The sequence below is a fragment of the Triticum urartu genome, chromosome 5A, assembly GCF_056163025.1.
Source record: "Triticum urartu cultivar PI428250 chromosome 5A, HENAU_Tu73, whole genome shotgun sequence".
NCBI classification, from domain to species: domain Eukaryota; kingdom Viridiplantae; phylum Streptophyta; class Magnoliopsida; order Poales; family Poaceae; genus Triticum; species Triticum urartu.
In genome coordinates, this window is record NC_141877.1 from 23,961,814 (window position 1) to 23,980,664 (window position 18,851).

Here is an 18,851-nt window from a genome sequence, read left to right on the forward strand (position 1 = left end):
TCCCCGACTCCTCATGTGACCACTCGAGCCGCAGCCAAAGCAACGAGTAGGCTGGCGGCTCTGCCAACCTCCAGCGTGAAGTGCGGCGGTGCCATGGCCCCAGCACCCCCAGCGATCGTACAAAAGCCCCCCCTGCACGACCTCTTCTCCTCGCACCTCCTCCATTCCCTCCCCTCGTCTTCACACATGCATCGAGCCCCGCCATAGTAATACGTCCATTTTGCATCATGCTTTGATATTGATATTTATTGCATTATGGGCTGTTATTACACATTATGTCACAATACTTATGCCTTTTCTCTCTTATTTTACAAGGTTTACATGAAGAGGGAGAATGCCGGCAGCTGGAATTCTGGGCTGGAAAAGGAGCAAATATTAGAGACCTATTCTGCCTAACTCCAAAAGTCCTGAAACTCCACGGAAGTCATTTTTGGAATTGATAAAAAATACTGAGGGAAGAAAATACCAGAGGGGGCCCACACCCTAGCCACGAGGGTGGGGGCGTGCCCTACCCCCCTGGGCGCGCCCCCTGCATCGTGGGCCCCCGGCAGGCCTCCGGTGTCCATCTTCTGCTATATGAAGTCTTTTACCCTGGAAAAAATCATAAGCAAGCTTGCAGGACGAAACTCCGCCGCCACGAGGCGGAACCTTGGCAGAACCAATCTAGGGCTCCGGCGGAGCTATTCTACCGGGAAAACATCCCTCCGGGAGGGGGAAATCATCGCCATCGTCATCACCAACAATCCTCTCATCAGGAGGGGGTCAGTCTCGATCAACATCTTCACCAGCACCATCTCCTCTCAAATCCTAGTTCATCTCTTGTATCCAATCTTTGTCCCAAAGCCTAAGATTGGTACCTGTAGGTTGCTAGTAGTGTTAAATACTGCTTGTAGTTAATGCTAGTTGGTTTATTCGGTGGAAGATTATATGTTCAGATCCTTAATGCATATTAATACCCCTCTGATTATGAACATGAATTTTATTTGTGAGTAGTTACGTTTGTTCCTGAGGACATGGGAGAAGTCTTGCTATTAGTAGTCATGTGAATTTGGTATTCATTCGATATTTTGATGAGATGTATGTTGTCTCTCCTCTAGTGGTGTCGTGTGAACGTCGACTACATGACACTTCACCATTGTTTGGGCCTAGGGGAAGGCATTGGGAAGTAATAAGTAGATGATGGGTTGCTAGAGTGACAGAAGCTTAAACCCCAGTTTAGGCGTTGCTTCGTAAGGGCTGATTTTGATCCATATGTTTCATGCTATGGTTAGGTTTTATCTTAATACTTCTTTTTTAGTTGCGGATGCTTGCAATAGGAGTTAATCATAAGTCGGATGCTTGTCCAAGTAAGGGCAGCACCCAAGCACCGGTCCACCCACATATCAAATTATCAAAATACCGAACGCGAATCATATGAGCGTGATGAAAACTAGCTTGACGATAATTCCCATGTGTCCTCGGGAGCGTTTTCCTCTATATAAGAATTTGTCCAGGCTTGTCCTTTGCAACAAAAAGGATTGGGCCACCTTGCTGCACCTTATTTACTTTTGTTACATGTTGCTCGTTACCAATTACCTTATCACAAAACTATTTGTTATCGATAATTTCAGTGCTTGCAGAGAATACCTTACTGAAAACTGCCTATCATTTCCTTCTCCTCCTTGTTGGGTTCGACACTCTTACTTATCGAAAGGACTACGATAGATCCCCTACACTTGTGGGTCATCACATAGCAGCCCCTAGCCCGTGAATTGACTCGAGCTCCACCGCACAGCTCACCACCGGTAGCTCGCACCTCTCCTCCCTAGCCCAAGCCAAGACCACCGTCAGAACCCTGTTAATCCACTGACCCAGACACGAAACATTAGCCCACTCTTCGCCAGAGATCAGCAAATCTCTGTGGTCAATAACCAACAGCGGGATCTGGATACCCATGTTGGCTCCCACATGTTTCACGATGATCTCATCGGATGAACCACGATGTCAAGGATTCAGTCAATCCCGCATACAATTCCCTTTGTCTACCGGTATGATACTTGCCCGAGATTCGATCGTCGGTATCCCGATACCTTGTTCAATCTCGTTACCGGCAAGTTTCTTTACTCGTTCCGCAACACATCATCCCGTGATCAATTCCTTGGTCACATTGTGCACATTATGATGATGTCCTACCGAGTGGGCCCAGAGATACCTCTCCGTTACATGGAGTGACAAGTCGAAGTCTCGATTCATGCCAACCTAACAGACACTTTTAGAGATACCCGTAGTGCACCTTTATAGCCACCCAGTTACGTTGTGAAGTTTGGTACACCCAAAGCATTCCTACGGTATCCGGGAGTTGCACAATCTCATGGTCTAAGGAAATGATACTTGACATTAGAAAAGCTTTAGCAGACGAACTATACGATCTTGTGCTAGGCTTAGGATTGGGTCTTGTCCATCACATCATTCTCCTAATGATGTGATCCCGTTATCAACGACATCTAATGTCCATGGTTAGGAAACCATAACCATCTATTGATCAACGATCTAGTCAACTAGAGGCTCACTAGGGACATGGTGTTGTCTATCTATCCACATATGTATCTGAGTTTCCTATCAATACAATTATAGCATGGATAATAAACGATTATCATGAATAAGGAAATATAATAATAACCAATTTATTATTGCCTCTAGGGCATATTTCCAACACTCTTCCCCGCGTAACCACGGCTTCCAAGGTGGTGGCACCCCATGTTCCTCTCTTGAAGCCCCTTCATGTAATTCGACTTTTCTCTGGCAGCTTCGGCATCGCAAGCCGCCTTGAATATTTCATACCGCTCTTCCGTAATTGTCGGATTATCCTTTACAATCTCGGAGTAGGGTTCCTTTACCCACCTTCCCGGTGCGGCAAATTCCGGGCAAATTCCGGTGCGGCAAATTCACGAAAAATTTCGGGATGACCTTTGCTAAAAAGTGGACAAATCGAGCACCTGAAATTTGCCGGAACGGAAATAAATCAACATTCCGGCAAAACATAGGCCACTCGGCTTCATTCCCTGGAAACAACAAAAAGCCACTTTGTCACAACCGAACCACTTCAATGTTGCATATAACATGAGCAAACACTATTGAGGAATTTGCATATAATATGACCACTTAAGTGAAAAGATATAATCAACAATAATGGAATATGCAAATGAACATCAATGACATATATCATATAACATCAATATTATTTTTCGTTTACATAGCAACAATTACTTTAACCGAGTTTTTGAAAAGAAAAACAATTCTGTTTTCTGTTTATAGCTAAATGCCATAGCTACTATTTTTTATTTATAGCTAAATAATTTTGTTTTTTGTCTAAAGCTAAAAGTCTAGGAAGGGATCAACTTTAAAATAAAACTTGCCTAAATTATTTTCCTTGAAAAAAAGTGGTCTTTTCAAAACCCCAAAACCTTTGCAAAATGACCTCACTAAACACTTCTCTGCCTAGGACAGAACCCAAATTCTGTTCTAGCTATTCCTCTCTCTCTCTCTCTCACATACACACACACATTATTTTCTTTTCATCCAAATTGTTTTAGGGCAAATATTCCAACAAGACCTTATTAGAAATTGCAAAGGAACTCCATTTTCTCTAACCCTTCTGACCTCACCAAAATTTCTACAGCAAGACCTTAGTACCTACACCCAATTTCTTCAAAAATATTCAGGTCCATAGTCCAAATAATTCAAATTTCATTTCAATGAAATTTGGACCAGATTCAGGTCCATAGTCCAAATAACTTTTTATAGCTAAATGCTACTGTTTTTTGTTTATAGCCTCTATTAATTTAAAGCTAAATGCTACTATAATTTATATATCCTTCGTTAATTTAAAGCTAAATAGAATTACTATTTAGGTATTTTCATCAAAATTTGCCCTAGTTAATTTCCTAAAAAAGTTTGCTAATCTTTTTTCCTAAATGCTAAAAAAATACCTAGGGTTCATATGAACAACATCACAATAGCGCTCTATGAAATTTGCCCTAGCTAGCAGAGAGGGAGAGAGAGAGAGAGGAGGGCAGGGGAGAGGAGAGGGAGAGGCTTACGGTCTGCGGCGGGGGCGGGCTCGGGCAACTCTTGGCAACGGCTTTGCCGGCGGTATTTGGTCCTTTGCCGAGTGTTCGTGGCACCCGGGGTATAGATCGATTCAAGTACTGTGACCTCATCACATAGTTGGTGCGATGAGAGCAACAAAGCAAGAAAATAATTCCCCGCAAAAAAAGCAAGAAAATAATTTACCTTTGGCTGTGTCGCGTCTCGTGTGTATGTAGAGCTGAATCAGCGAACTGCAGATCGTCCCCAGTAGTTCTCTTGCGAGCACTCCACTGCGAGGCTACAGCGTCCAGATCTTCAGCCTCCGCCTAAGAAAGCAACGTCGAGCCGGTAGAGCCAGTCGCCTCCATTTACGAGCTGCCGTGCTCGAGCCAAACGAAGCAGCTGCGCCCAGCCAGGATCTACCTCCTCGAGGTCCGCGCCGGAGCTCTCGAGCTGGTCAGCCGCTGCGGCCACCCGGGATCCATGCCTGGCTGAGCGCTCGAGCTGCCGCGTCCGGCGAGAGAAATGGCCAACGGCAGGAGTTTCAATCCGGCGAGAGAGTATGGGGGCAAGGAGGAGGACATTGCGGCAGCTTCATCCCCTCCGTCCGGCTTCTGAGTTCTGACGGAGAAAGAAGAGTAGGAAGGCAATACGACTGACAATCGTTCTGGAAAGAAAATCGGTACATCCATCCAAGTTGTATGACCGTACGAGTGGATCTCTATTACGATTCGGTCCAACGTTTGGACAGAAAATCGGACGTCCTACTTTCCCTTCCGGTTTTTTCTCGCACGGTGGAACTCCGATTCTGACTCCGGGATCTGATCCTATCATGCTGTGTATATATACATGATGAAATAAGGGAAGGCAAGGCGGTGAGTCTTCCTCTGCTTCAACTACTGCGCCAACGCTGCTTTGTGGCGTCAAGTTGGAGGCTGCGCCACCGATCGAATCGATGGAGACCTCAGGTGGAGGTATCCACGCTCTAAGCGACGACGCTCTGGTGCACATCCTCGTCCGCCTCCCATCGGTGTCGGTGCTCCGTTGTCGCGCCGTCTGCAAGGACTGGCATCGTGTCACCACCGACCGTTCCTTCCTCGTCGCCCACGCTGCCAGCCGCCCCCGCGAGATGGTCGTCCAATTCATCGGCGACCAATACCCGGCAGTGCAAGCTATGTCTCTCGAGCCGACGCAGGAGCAGACATACCGCTTCCTTTGCGGCCATGACCCCTCCGGCAACTTTAAGAATGTCTTGTATTCTCTCGATGGTCTGCTTGTGCTAAAACAAAGTTGGGCCCTCTTCGTCATCTGCAACCCGGCCACCAGGCAGTGGACCAACCTGCCTGAGTTGGGTCGGCAATCCTACTGCTCGGTCTTCGAGTGCGGCTTCTACTTCCACACTTCTTCCGGCGAGTATCGCCTTTTATGCCATGCCATTCAGAAAGAGGAGGAAGAATTTACTAATTCTAACTTCAAACCTGAGACGAGGCGTCGCTACTACATCCTCTCGGCCGGTGCCATCCTACCACGTCAACTGGGGCCAGCTCCTTCCGACCCATCCGGTAGGTTACCAAAGTACGAGGTTCCAGTGGCTCATCGTGGAAACCTACATTGGCTCTCTAAGCACCCTCAAGCCAACCACACCAGAAAGATGCTAGCATTCGACACGGCTTCCGAGACATTCCGGCTCATGTCCCAACCCTCGCCAGACAATACCGTGAGGACATCCTTATTTGAGCTCGATGGGGAGCTCTGCGTCGCGGCTATGTCAGAATGCTTGACATCCCTAGACATATGGGGCCTACAAGACCACAAGGCGGAGACCTGGACATTGCTCCATCGAGTCCATGTGCCGATGCCCGTACTTTCCAAACGCGATGTAGTATCGGTGAGCAAGGTCATCTCTCTTGGGAACGGTGCCATCCTCATCGGATGTCCTAAATGTGACATGGCCAGGATGTACCATCTCAAAGACAAGAGGGTGATTCGCGGAGATTTCAAATTCGGTAGTGTAGTAGATCCAAGATTCCTCGTATTTCATGAGAGCCTCGTGCCACATGCCTTTTTTGACTCCCCTCGCTGCCGGGATCTTGAGACTATATACTTCTCTGAAGGGAGTTAACATCTTTTTGCAGCAAAAAAGTATTTCTTTCTCTCTCTCTCTTTTCTTAGTGGTAGGCGATGTGTCGTGATTCGTTTGTGGTGGCTTACCTAAGATCTTAGTTTCTTGGAAATGCTTATATGAATAATATGGTATGTATGTGCATGTTTCTCAAGGGGTAAAGTGCGTGCTTGTCTCCGTGCACATCTGTTTTTTGAAAAATAAATAAAAAGAAAATATAATCTATTCAGTGGGTATCATCCTATGTGGATCTCTCTTTTTTTTTTGCTGAAATATCCTATGTGGATATCGTGCTCCAACTTCACTGTGCATCTTATAACAACTTTGGCGACAATTTACTTAAACTTCTATTACAATAACAAACTTCAGCGAATATGTGGTGCCCTTCAACAATATCCAAACATAGCTTACTAGGTGGCGCTGTCTAGCGAGGTGCAAGAGAAAAACCATTGACTTCTCATGAATTTGTATGCAACGGGATAATAGGCTGCTAAAGCACCAATAGACAAACTAACTCGTAAAATGGGTGGTTGTGACTCCTCTACCTCGTTCCGCTTTTGCCATTCAAGCTATAGCAACCAACTATGTGAGAGCTTACTCAAAATCTGAACCACATTTATATAATAACGTGGTGCAGACCAGAGACAACGAAGACTTTCATATAAACTGAACGTCGATGCATCTTTTATTGAAAATGGAACAGATGGAGCAGATGCAGTGCTACGTAATGCAGTTGGTGAAGCTATTGCAGGAGCTTACTGGCCTCTAGATCGATTTTTGATGCAGCAACAGCAGAGGCAACAGCACTGCAGAAGGGCAATACATGGTGGAAAAGTTGGGTTGTGTTCCAATATATAATAGCTGAAATAGATTCTCTGGAACTTGTATAAGCTTTTAGTGGGGCCATTCAGATGTGGAGTCCATACTCGGTTATACTAGCAGATTGTTTTCGGATTGCATCCAGAATTGGGAACATCTCCGTGCAACATTGCAACTAGGAAGTGAACATGGTGGCACACACATTAGCTTGACATGCTATTACTTCTAATTCTTTTGTGTTTCGGGAGGGTAATCCCCATAGCTTTATTGTCCCGGCTGTAATGAAAGATGTATAGTTATTCAACTTGAAATAAAGTGGGCCATGATGGCATTCCCTAAAAAAAATCTGAGCCAATTCACGTCAAATTGTAGCGCTATACAAGGTGATGTTGATCGTTTTTCCCGTAGACTCCTGACTGGACCGGCGCCTTACTAGGCTGGCCCAGCGCGGGGAGAAGGACAAAGCTACACCTACGTAAAGATCTTTACGTACCTGTTGACACCTGATTTTGGCAAAATACAGAGTGAAAGGGTTTTCACCATGAGAAAGTTTCACATCGTCGAGTGGAACAACTTTGATATTTAGGCTATCGCCATTCGACCTCATCTCAGTGGCCGAAGCTGTACTCCGAGCGACAAAATTTAGTGTTCTGAGTGCTTTTCGGCCGATTACGCCCTCAATATGATCTCAGATGAAGGAGCACTCTAAAGGAATTGTCTTCGTCTCGTCGAGGCAAGTGATTTTCATATATAAATCATCTTAATCCGAGTTCATATACAAAATTTACGGTCAATACGGTTTGGACAGGCCAGAAACCAAAATATTACGTTTGACATCAGACACATGTTGATGAGTGTCTGATGCAATGCATGAGCTATTCAGCCCTCAAGACAACATTGAATTGAAAAACCTTCAACATGGAAAAGTTTCGTCTCGTCGAGCCGATCGATTTTCATATATAATTCGTCTCAATCCAAGGTCGTATGAGGCCTGGAGAGATAAGACAAGATCAGATTGTGTTTTCATTCGGAAATCCGAGTGAAAAGGCTTATCATCCGAGTGAAAATTTACCAGTCGAGTGAAAATTACCGGTCGAGTGGAAGTTTGCTGACCGGATGAACTTATTATTATCCGAATAAAAATATAGTCATCCGAGTGAAATTGTCCTCCAGATGAAAATGTTCCGAGTGAAAAGATTATCATCGGAACGAAAAGTTGCCGATCGCGTAAGATATTGCTTTCCAAATGAAAATATAGTCATCCGAGTGAAAAGTTCAGTCGGACGGTCCGAGTGAAAGTCTCTAATATCCGAGTGGATGAGTTCGAATCCGAGTGAAACTGAACGTGTGCCCGAAAGTTTATCAAGATGACCTCGGATGAAGAAGTGTTCAATACAGAAGTTATGCGTATCATCAAGACGGTAAACTTTGGTTTTGGAGTCATCATCATCAGAGATAGTATATGGCCTACAAGTTCACTATGAGACTCGGATAATCTAGTCTACTGCAAGACCGAGTCCGACTGGAAGGTAAAGATGATCACGAGAAGTATTCAAGATGGCCTTGTTTGAAAAAGTAATCAACATGAGAGTTGTTCGTATCGTCGAGGCGCACAAGTTTGATATTTGGGCCGTCTTGATCAAAGATCATATGCAAGCTCGGCGGCCCGCGCAAGGAGGAAGACAGAAGTTGGGCCAGATTCAGACTGAATCCGAGTTGGATTAGAACTAGGACTCTAGGGCGTGAATTGATGTAATTTCTTGTAAGGAAAGCCTAGATGAATCCTTTACTTGTAGGGGAAGTCGAGCCAGCTCTTATATATATTGGGGGTGATGGCCGATAAAACAACACACAATCGAACAAATCAATATACTACTTTTTCATCTACGTTTTATCTCTCCACCGTTTTTCTCTCTCGTTCTTCGCTGTTATTCGTGTTTGAGAGCTGCGAATCCCGAGGCTCTAGGGGCGAGCGAATCGACCTAGGGCAGCCCATAGCCGCCGCACTCCCTGACGGGGTCCCTCCCGGGGGTGTGGGGTTTTCGGGTCTGCAAAAGCGCCCGTCGACTGTCTTGCGTATCGCGCTGTCGGTCGGGTATCCTTCGACGTGAGCTGCGATGCATGACTCCCGACGTTGAGGATACACGTAACGTGTTCGTGTGTCAACAGTACCTTATGTAAAATGAGACGTGGCAGTTTTATATTGGGTATTACTTGGGGCACGGGCCCACCCATGCAAAGGATTTACGTAAAGCTTCGTAAGACTTTACGTAGGTGCAGCATTTTTGCAGGGAGAAACGGTGGTCCCCCCCCTCTCTTTTATTGCGGGGTAAAGAATTTTATTCAATCTGCTGGGAGCCTGGGATCAATACAGTCCCAAATTGCAGTCCGTGGCCCCGAGCGACCCATCTGCCCCAGAAGATGGCTTACATTATTCTGGTCTCTCCTCACATGTGATAACACATGTTCAACATTTTTTCTTTTTTCCCCGCAAAAAAACATTTTTTCTTTTTTTCTTGTTTTATTACTTTTATTTAAATTACTGAAATGAAACAATATTATATTTAAACAAAAAAATCAAAGCGCTTTCAAAACAAAATAAATGTTTTGGCACCTTTAAAATAATATTGGTAGCATTAGGAAAAAATGTTCGTCACATTCAAAACATATTCACACAGTTTAAAAAAATGTTTGTGTCATTTTAAGAACCATTTAGAATATTTGCCTAATTCAAAAATATATTTCATACTATTCAAAAAATGTTCACATGTTTTAAAAAATATCACATTTAAAAAATATTTACAAAATGTGAAGCAAAGTTTTGTATAGTGTAAGGAAAAGTTTCGTGCCATTCAAAAAATGCACATTCCATTTTAAATAAATATTCACATGTTTCTAACATTTTGAATGCAAACGTAGTTAGACATTGTAAAAAGATTCACCGCCTTGCGAGCCGTTGAATCCGACGCAATCTAACGGGTGAATGTATTTCTCCACTTTGCAACAGAGATCTTGTTATAGAAACATTTATAACATCGGCTGTGTTGCGGATTTTTTTGCAACACGGGTCTTGTTGCAGAATTATTTTTGCAACACAGTTTTGTTGTAGATTTTTTTTGCAACAGAAGTGGTGTTGCAGAATTTCTTTTGCCATCTTCACTTTTTTCGAACATGGGTATTGTTGCGGAAAGAACTTATGCAACATATGTGATGTTTCTGAAAAAATTACCGAGGATGCTACAATCCAAATTCTTGTCTGCACTGCCCACCATCGACTACTGTCATTGCAGCCCCCACTCTGCTCGACCCCAGGAGGCCCGGCGGCCTCCACCTGAGACGATACTTGCACTGTGGATGGCAACGACGACTGGAGATCGTCTTTGTCGTCATCCGTAGCAGTAGGGGCGAGTGTTATTGTATAAATGTATTGCTTAGTCGCTTTCATCAGATCAGTCTTTTGATTGCATTGGTTAGAGCATACACTTCTACATGGTATTGGAGCCAACAGGTCTTCTACATTAAATTGCAGCCTACTTTCGGTCAATGTTTAGGCCTGATGGAGCCACATGTGAGGGGGGTGTTGACATACTCTTCCATCAGATAAGTCTTTTGGATTCATTGATGATACGTCTCCAATGTATCTACTTTTCCAAACATTTTTTCCCTTGTTTTGGACTTTAATTTGCATGGTTTGAATGGAACTAAATCGGACTGATGCTGTTTTCAGCAGAATTGCCTTGGTGTTATGTTTGTGCAGAAATAAAAGTTTTCGAAATGACCTGAAAATCCACGGAGACACATTTTGGAATTAATAAAAAAATACTGGCAAAAGAATCAGCATCAGGGGGCCCACACCCTGTCCACGAGGGTGCAGGGCGCGCCCACCCCCCTGGGGCGCGCCCCCTGCCTCGTGGGCCCCCCTGAGACTCCACCGACCTCAACTCCAACTCCATATATTCACGTTCGGAGAGAAAAAAATCAGAGAGAAGGATTCATCGCATTTTATGATACGAAGCTGCCACCAATCCCTAATCTTTCTCAGGAGAGTTGATCTGGAGTCCGTTCGGGGCTCCGGAGAGGGGAATCCGTTACCGTCGTCATCATCAACCTTCCTCCATCATCAATTTCATGATGCTTACCGCCATGCGTGAGTAATTCCATCATAGGCTTGCTGAACGGTGATGGGTTGGATGAGATTTATCATGTAATCGAGTTAGTTTTGTTAGGGTTTGATCCCTAGTATCCATTATGTTCTGAGATTGATGTTGCTATGACTTTGCTATGCTTAATGCTTGTCACTAGGGCCCGAGTGCCATGATTTCAGATTTGAACCTATTATGTTTTCATGAACATATGTGAGTTCTTGATCCTGTCTTGCAAGTCAATAGTCACCTACTATGTGTTATGGTCCGGCAACTCTGAAGTGACAATAATCGGGACCACTCCCGGTGATGACCGTAGTTTGAGTAGTTCATGTATTCACTAAGTGTTAATGCTTTGGTCCGATACTCTATTAAAAGGAGGCCTTAATATCCTTTAGTTTCTAATAGGACCCCGCTGTCACGGGAGTGTAGGACAAAAGATGTCATGCAAGTTCTTTTCCATACGCACGTATGACTATATTCGGAATACATGCCTACATTACATTGATGAACTGGAGCTAGTTCTGTGTCATCCTATGTTATAATTGTTGCATGAGCAATCGCATCTGACATAATTATTCATCATTGTTCCATTGCCTACGAGCTTTTCACATATTGATCTTTGATTAGTTACTTTTCCGTTGCCACCGTTATGATTGCTACAAAAACTACTACTGTTACTTTTGCCACAGTTACTGTTACTTCCATACTACTTTGCTACTAAATACTTTGCTCTAGATATTAAGTCTTTCAGGTGTGGTTGAATTGACAACTCAACTGCTAATACTTGAGAATATTTTTTGGCTCCCCTTGTGTCGAATCAATAAATTTGGGTTGAATACTCTACCCTCGAAAACTATTGCGATCCCCTATACTTCTGGGTTATCAAGACCGATCTGATGGAAGAGACTAAGCAATACATTTATACGTCAACACTCCCCCTCACCATGGGTGATGACCTCAGGCAACGCACATAGTTTCTAGGAATAAACCGTGTTGGATCAATGAACAATCACACACGACATCCTCTTGGAAACTGTTTGCGTTAGGCCACCTTGCGCAAACGTTTACCACATAAGAAATGTATGTGATGGACATCCTTTGCCACACATTTTCTTCTACACACACTATGTGATGCATTCAATAACGGAAAATGATAAAATTGTTAATATCATGTGCAATGGCGACGCTATCAAAAATGATTTAATGGGGAAAATTGTGTGTGATGTACCTGAGAACGGAAACGTTTTTCTTGGAGTGATTGTGTGGGATGTATATACGAACGGAAACGTACTTCTTGGATTAACTGTGTGGGATGTACATACTAATGGAAACGTATTACTTGAATTGACTGCGTGGAATGTACATACGACGGAAACGTTTAGCGGGGACTGACTGTGTGGGATGTACTTACGACCGGAAACAATTTGGCATGTATAATTGTATTTTTAGCACTATTGTACGTATAACCGTATTTGATCGCTCGCCGGTCGCACACGACCTCATTTTGCCGAGCGTGTGTGCCAGGAGGGAATATCCTCGACGGTTTCTGGGTCGTGTGGGAAGGAATCCCCTATCGCAGTGACTCACTAGGCGACGGTTTAGAACACCGTCACGGACAGGGGTTAAAAAACGTTTGTATAGCACCTCATTGTACCAGTGCTTGTTGCATGTCAGTCGGTGGAACCGGTCTCATGTGCGTGGACATGTGAGGTTGCTTGGGCCGCTTCATCCCACAATACCACCGAATCAAAATAAGACGTTGGTGGTAAGTAGTATGACTATCACCGGCCACAACTCTTTGTGTTCTACTCGTGCATATCATCTACGGATAGACCTGGTTCGGATGCCACTATTGGGAAACATTGCATGGAATACAAAAAAAATTCTACGCACACGCAAGATCTATCCATGGAGATGCATAGCAACGAGAGGGAAGAGTGTGTCTAGATACCCTCATAGACCATAAGCGGAAGTGTTTAGTAATGCGATTGATGTAGTTGAACTTCTTTGTGATCCAATCGATCGAGTACCGAATGTACGGCACCTCCTTGTTCAGCACACGTTTCGCTCGGTGACGTCCTCGCCTTCTTGATCCAGCAGGACGACGAAGTAGTGGATGAGTTCTAACAGCACGATGATAACCCACAAGTATAGGGGATCACAACAGCTTTCGAGGGTAGAGTATTCAACCCAAATTTATTGATTCGACACAAGGGCAACCAAAGAATATTCTCAAGTACTAGCAGTTGAGTTGTCAATTCAACCACACCTGGATAACTTAATATCTGCAGCAAAGTATTTAGTAGCAAAGTAGTACGATAATAACGGTAATAGTAGCAAAAGTAATATTTTTGGGTTTTGTAGTAATTGTAACAGTAGCAACGGAAAAGTAAATAAGTGAAGAACAATATGTGAAAAGCTCGTAGGCATTGGATCGGTGATGGAGAATTATGCCGGATGCGGTTCATCATGTAACAGACATAACATAGGGTGACACAAAACTAGCTCCGATTTATCAATGTAATGTAGGCATGTATTCCGAATATAGTCATACGTGCTTATGGAAAAGAACTTGCATGACATTTTTTGTCCTACCCTCCCATGGCAGCGGGGTCCTAACGGAAACTAAGGGATATTAAGGCCTCCTTTTAATAGAGTACTGGACCAAAGCATTAACACATAGTGAATACATGAACTCCTCAAACTATGGTCATCACCAAGAGTGGTCCCGATTATTGTCACTTCGGGGTTGCCGGATCATAACACATAGTAGGTGACTATAAACTTGCAAGATAGGATCAAGAACTCACATATATTCATGAAAACATAATAGGTTCAGATCTGAAATCATGGCACTCGGGCCCTAGTGACAAGCATTAAGCATAGCAAAGTCATAGCAACATCAATCTCAGAACATAGTGGATACTAGGGATCAAACTCTAACAAAACTAACTCGATTACATGATAAATCTCATCCAACCCATCACCGTCCAGCAAGCCTACGATGGAATTACTCACGCACGGCGGTGAGCATCATGAAATTGGTGATGGAGGATGGTTGATGATGACGACGGCGACGGATTCCCCTCTCCGGAGCCGCGAACGGACTCCAGATCAGCCCTCCTGAGTGGTTTTAGGGCTTGACGATGGCTCCGTGTCGTAAAACGTGATGAATCTTTTTCTTTGATTTTTTTCTCCCCGAACATGAATATATGGAGTTGGAGTTGAGGTCGGTGGAGCACCAGGGGGCCCACGAGGCAGGGGGCGCGTCCAGGGGGCAGGCGCCCCCCCCCCCACCCTCGTGGACAGGGTGTGGGCCCACTGGCCTTGATTCTTTCGCCCATATTTTTTATTTCCAAAAATAATCTCCGTGGAGTTTCAAGTCATTCCGAGAACTTTTGTTTCTGCACATAAATAACACCATGGCAATTCTGCTGAAAACAACGTCTGTCCGGGTTAGTTCCATTCAAATCATGCAAGTTAGAGTCCAAAACAAGGGCAAAAGTGTTTGGAAAAGTAGATACGACGGAGACGTATCAACTCCCCCAAGCTTAAACATTTTCTTGTCCTCAAGCAATTCAGTTGATAAACTGAAAGTGATAAAGAAAAACTTTTACAAACTCGGTTTTCTCTTGTTGTTGTAAATATGTAAAGTCAGCATTCAAGTTTTCAGCAAAGATTATGACTAACCACATTCACAATAACTCTTAGGTCTCATGTTTACTCATATCAATGGCATAATAATCAACTAGCAAGCAATAATAATAAATCGCGGATGACAACACTTCCTCAAAACAATCATGATATGATATAACAAGATGGTATCTCGCTAGCCCTTTCTGAGACCACAAAACATAAATGCAGAGCACCTTTAAAGATCAAGGACTGACTAATTGTAATTCATGGTAAAAGAGATCCAATCATAGTCATACCCAATATAAATTAATAGTAATGGATGCAAATGACAGCGGTGCTCTCCAGCTGGTGCTTTTAAATAAGAGGGTGATGACTCAACATAAAAGTAAATAGATAGGACCTTCGCAGAGGGAAGCAGGGATTTGTAGAGGTGCCAGAGCTCGGTTCTGAAATAGAGATAAATAATATTTTGAGCAGTATACTTTCATTGTCAACATAACAACCGAGAGATGGCGATATCTTCCATGCTACACACATTATAGGCGGTTCCCAAACAGAATGGTAAAGTTTATACTCCCCCTCCACCAACAAGCATCAATCCATGGCTTGCTTGAAACAATGAGTGCCTCCAACTAACAACAGTCCGGGCGAGTTTTGTTTGCAATTATTTTGATTTGATTTGAATAAAGCATGGGACTGGGCTGTTGGGGAACGTAGCAGAATTTTTGAAATTTTCCTACGTGTTACCAAGATCAATCTATGGAGTCTTCTAGCAACGAGAGGGAGAGGAGTGCATCTACATACCCTTGTAGATCGCGAGCGGAAGCGTTCAATAGAACGGGGTTGATGGAGTCGTACTCGTCGTGATCCAAATCACCGATGATCCTAGCACCGAACGGACGACACCTCCGCGTTGAACACACGTACGGAGCGAGGACGTCTCCCGCGCCTTGATCCAGCAAGGAGGAGGGAGAGGTTGAGGAAGAAACCTCCAACAGCAGCACGCCGGCGTGGTGGTGGTGGAGCAGCAGTACTCTACCAGGGCTTCGCCAAGCTCTTAACGGAGGAGGAGAGGTGTTGGGGAGGGGAGGGGCTGCGCCTTGGGATGGGTGTGGCTCCCATGTGCCTCCCCACTATATATAGGGGTGGAGGGGTCCGGCTTCTTGCCCTCCATGTCCATTGGGGCGTTGGCAAAGGTGGGGGAAAGAAATCCCATCATTTCCTTTCCCCACCGATTGTTATCCCCCCTTTTAGGGATCTTGATCTTATCCCTTTGAGATATGATCTTATTCCTTCTTGAAGGAAATATGCCCTAGAGTCAATAATAAAGTCATTATTTATTTCCTTATATCATGATAAATGTTTATTATTCACGCTAGAATTGTATTAACCGGAAACATAATACTTGTGTGAATACATAGACAAACAGAGTGTCACTAGTATGCCTCTACTTGACTAGCTCGCTAATCGAAGATGGTTATGTTTCCTAACCATAGACATGAGTTGTCATTTGATTAACGGGATCACGTCATTAGGAGAATGATGTGGTTTACATGACCCATTCCATTAGCTTAGCACCCGATCGTTTAGTATGTTGCTTTCTTCATGACTTATACATGTTCCTATAACTATGAGATTATGCAACTCCCGTTTACCGGAGGAACACTTTGTGTGCTACCAAACGTCACAACATAACTGGGTGATTATAAAGGTGCTCTACAGGTGTCTCCAAAGGTACATGTTGGGTTGGCGTATTTCGAGATTAGGATTTGTCACTCCGATTGTCGGAGAGGTATCTCTGGGCCCTCTCGGTAATACACATCACTTAAGCCTTGCAAGCACTACAACTAATGAGTTAGTTGCGAGATGATGTATTACAGAACGAGTAAAGAGACTTGTCGGTAACGAGATTGAACTAGGTATTGAGATACCGACGATCGAATCTCGGGCAAGTAACATACCGATGACAAAGGGAACAACGTATGTTGTTATGCGGTCTGACCGATAAAGATCTTCATAGAATATGTGGGAGCCAATATGAGCATCCAGGTTCCGCTATTGGTTATTGACCGGAGACGTGTCTCGGTCATGTCTACATTGTTCTCGAACCCGTAGGGTCCGCACGCTTAACGTACGATGATAGTTTCATTATGAGTTTGTATGTTTTGATGTACCGAAGGTTGTTCAGAGTCCCGGATGTGATCACGGACATGACGAGGAGTCTCAAAATGGTTGAGACATAAAGATTGATATATTGGACGACTATATTCGGACAACGGAAGTGTTCCGGGTGATCTCGGAGAAAACCGGAGTGTCGGAGGGTTACCGGAACCCCCCGGGAGAAGTAATGGGCCATATGGGCCTTAGTGGAGAGAGAGAGGGGCGGCCAGGGTGGGTCGCGCGCCCCCTCCCCCTCTGGTCCGAATTGGACTAGGAGAGGGGGGTGGCGTCCCCCGTTTCCTTCTCCCTCTCCCCTTCCTTTCCCCCTCCTAGTAGGACTAGGAAAGAGGGGAGTCCTACTCCTACTAGGAGGAGGACTCCTACTCCTGGCGCGCCCTGCAAGGGCCGGCCAGCCTCCCCCCTTGCTCCTTTATATACGGGGGCAGGGGGCACCTCTAGACACAACAATTGATCCTTGAGATCTCTTAGCCGTGTGCGGTGCCCCCCTCCACCATAATCCTCGATAATATTGTAGCGGTTCTTAGGCGAAGCCCTGCGACGATAGAACATCAAGATCGTCACCACGCCGTCGTGCTGACGGAACTCATCCCCGACACTTTGCTGGATCGGAGTCCGGGGATCGTCATCGAGCTGAATGTGTGCAAGAACTCGGAGGTGCCGTAGTTTCGGTGCTTGATCGGTCGGGCCGTGAAGACGTACAACTACATCAACCGCGTTGTCATAACGCTTCCGCTTTCGGTCTACGAGGGTACGTACACAACACTCTCCCCTCTCGTTGCTATGCATCACCATGATCTTGCGTGTGCGTAGGAATTTTTTTGAAATTACTACGTTCCCCAACAGTGGCATCTGAGCCAGGTTTTTATGTGTTGATGTTATATGCATGAGTAGAACACAAGTGAGTTGTGGGCGATATAAGTCATACTGCTTACCAGCATGTTATAATTTTGGTTCGGAGGTATTGTTGGATGAAGCAGTCCGGACCGACATTACGCGTCCGCTTACGCGAGACTGATTCTACCGACGTGCTTTGCACACAGGTGGCTGGCGGGTGTCAGTTTCTCCAACTTTAGTTGAACCGAGTGTGGCTAAAACAACACCAACTTGACAAACTATCGTTGTGGTTTTGATGCGTAGGTAAGATTGGTTCTTGCTAACCCCATAGAAGCCACGTAAAACTTGCAACAAACAAAGTCGAGGACGTCTAACTTATTTTTGCAGGGCATGTTGTGATGTGATATGGTCAAGACATGATGCTAAATTTTATTGTATGAGATGATCATGTTTTGTAACCGAGTTATCGGCAACTGGCAGGAGCCATATGGTTGTCGCTTTATTGTATGCAATGCAATCGCCCTGTAATGCTTTACTTTATCACTAAGCGGTAGCGATAGTTGTAGAAGCATAAGTTTGGCGAGACGACAACGATGCTACGATGGAGATCAAGGTGTCACTCCGGTGACGATGGTGATCATGACGATGCTTCGGAGATGGAGATCACAAGCACAAGATGATGATGGCCATATCATATCACTTATATTGATTGCATGTGATGTTTATCTTTTATGCATCTTATCTTGCTTTGATTGACGGTAGCATTATAAGATAATCTCTCACTAAATTTCAAGATAAAAGTGTTCTCCCTGAGTATGCACCGTTGCCAAAGTTTGTCGTGCCCAAACACCACGTGATGGTCGGGTGTGATAAGCTCTACGTCCATCTACAACGGGTGCAAGCCAGTTTTGCACACGCAGAATACTTAGGTTAAACTTGACGAGCCTAGCATATGCAGATATGGCCTCGGAACACTGAGACCGAAAGGTCGAGCGTGAATCATATAGTAGATATGATAAACATAGTGATGTTGACCATTGAAAACT

The 18,851-nt window shown here is 44.5% G+C and overlaps 1 protein-coding gene across 1 annotated transcript; it reads left to right on the forward strand.

The window, feature by feature from the left end:
* The first annotated feature begins 5,023 nt into the window (after positions 1-5,023).
* LOC147967661 (putative F-box/kelch-repeat protein At1g13200) lies at positions 5,024-6,190 on the forward strand. The gene has a single exon (XM_087523210.1). It carries the CDS (start codon positions 5,024-5,026, stop codon positions 6,188-6,190), a length of 1,167 nt encoding a protein of 388 aa, XP_087379336.1.
* The last annotated feature ends 12,661 nt before the right edge of the window (positions 6,191-18,851 follow it).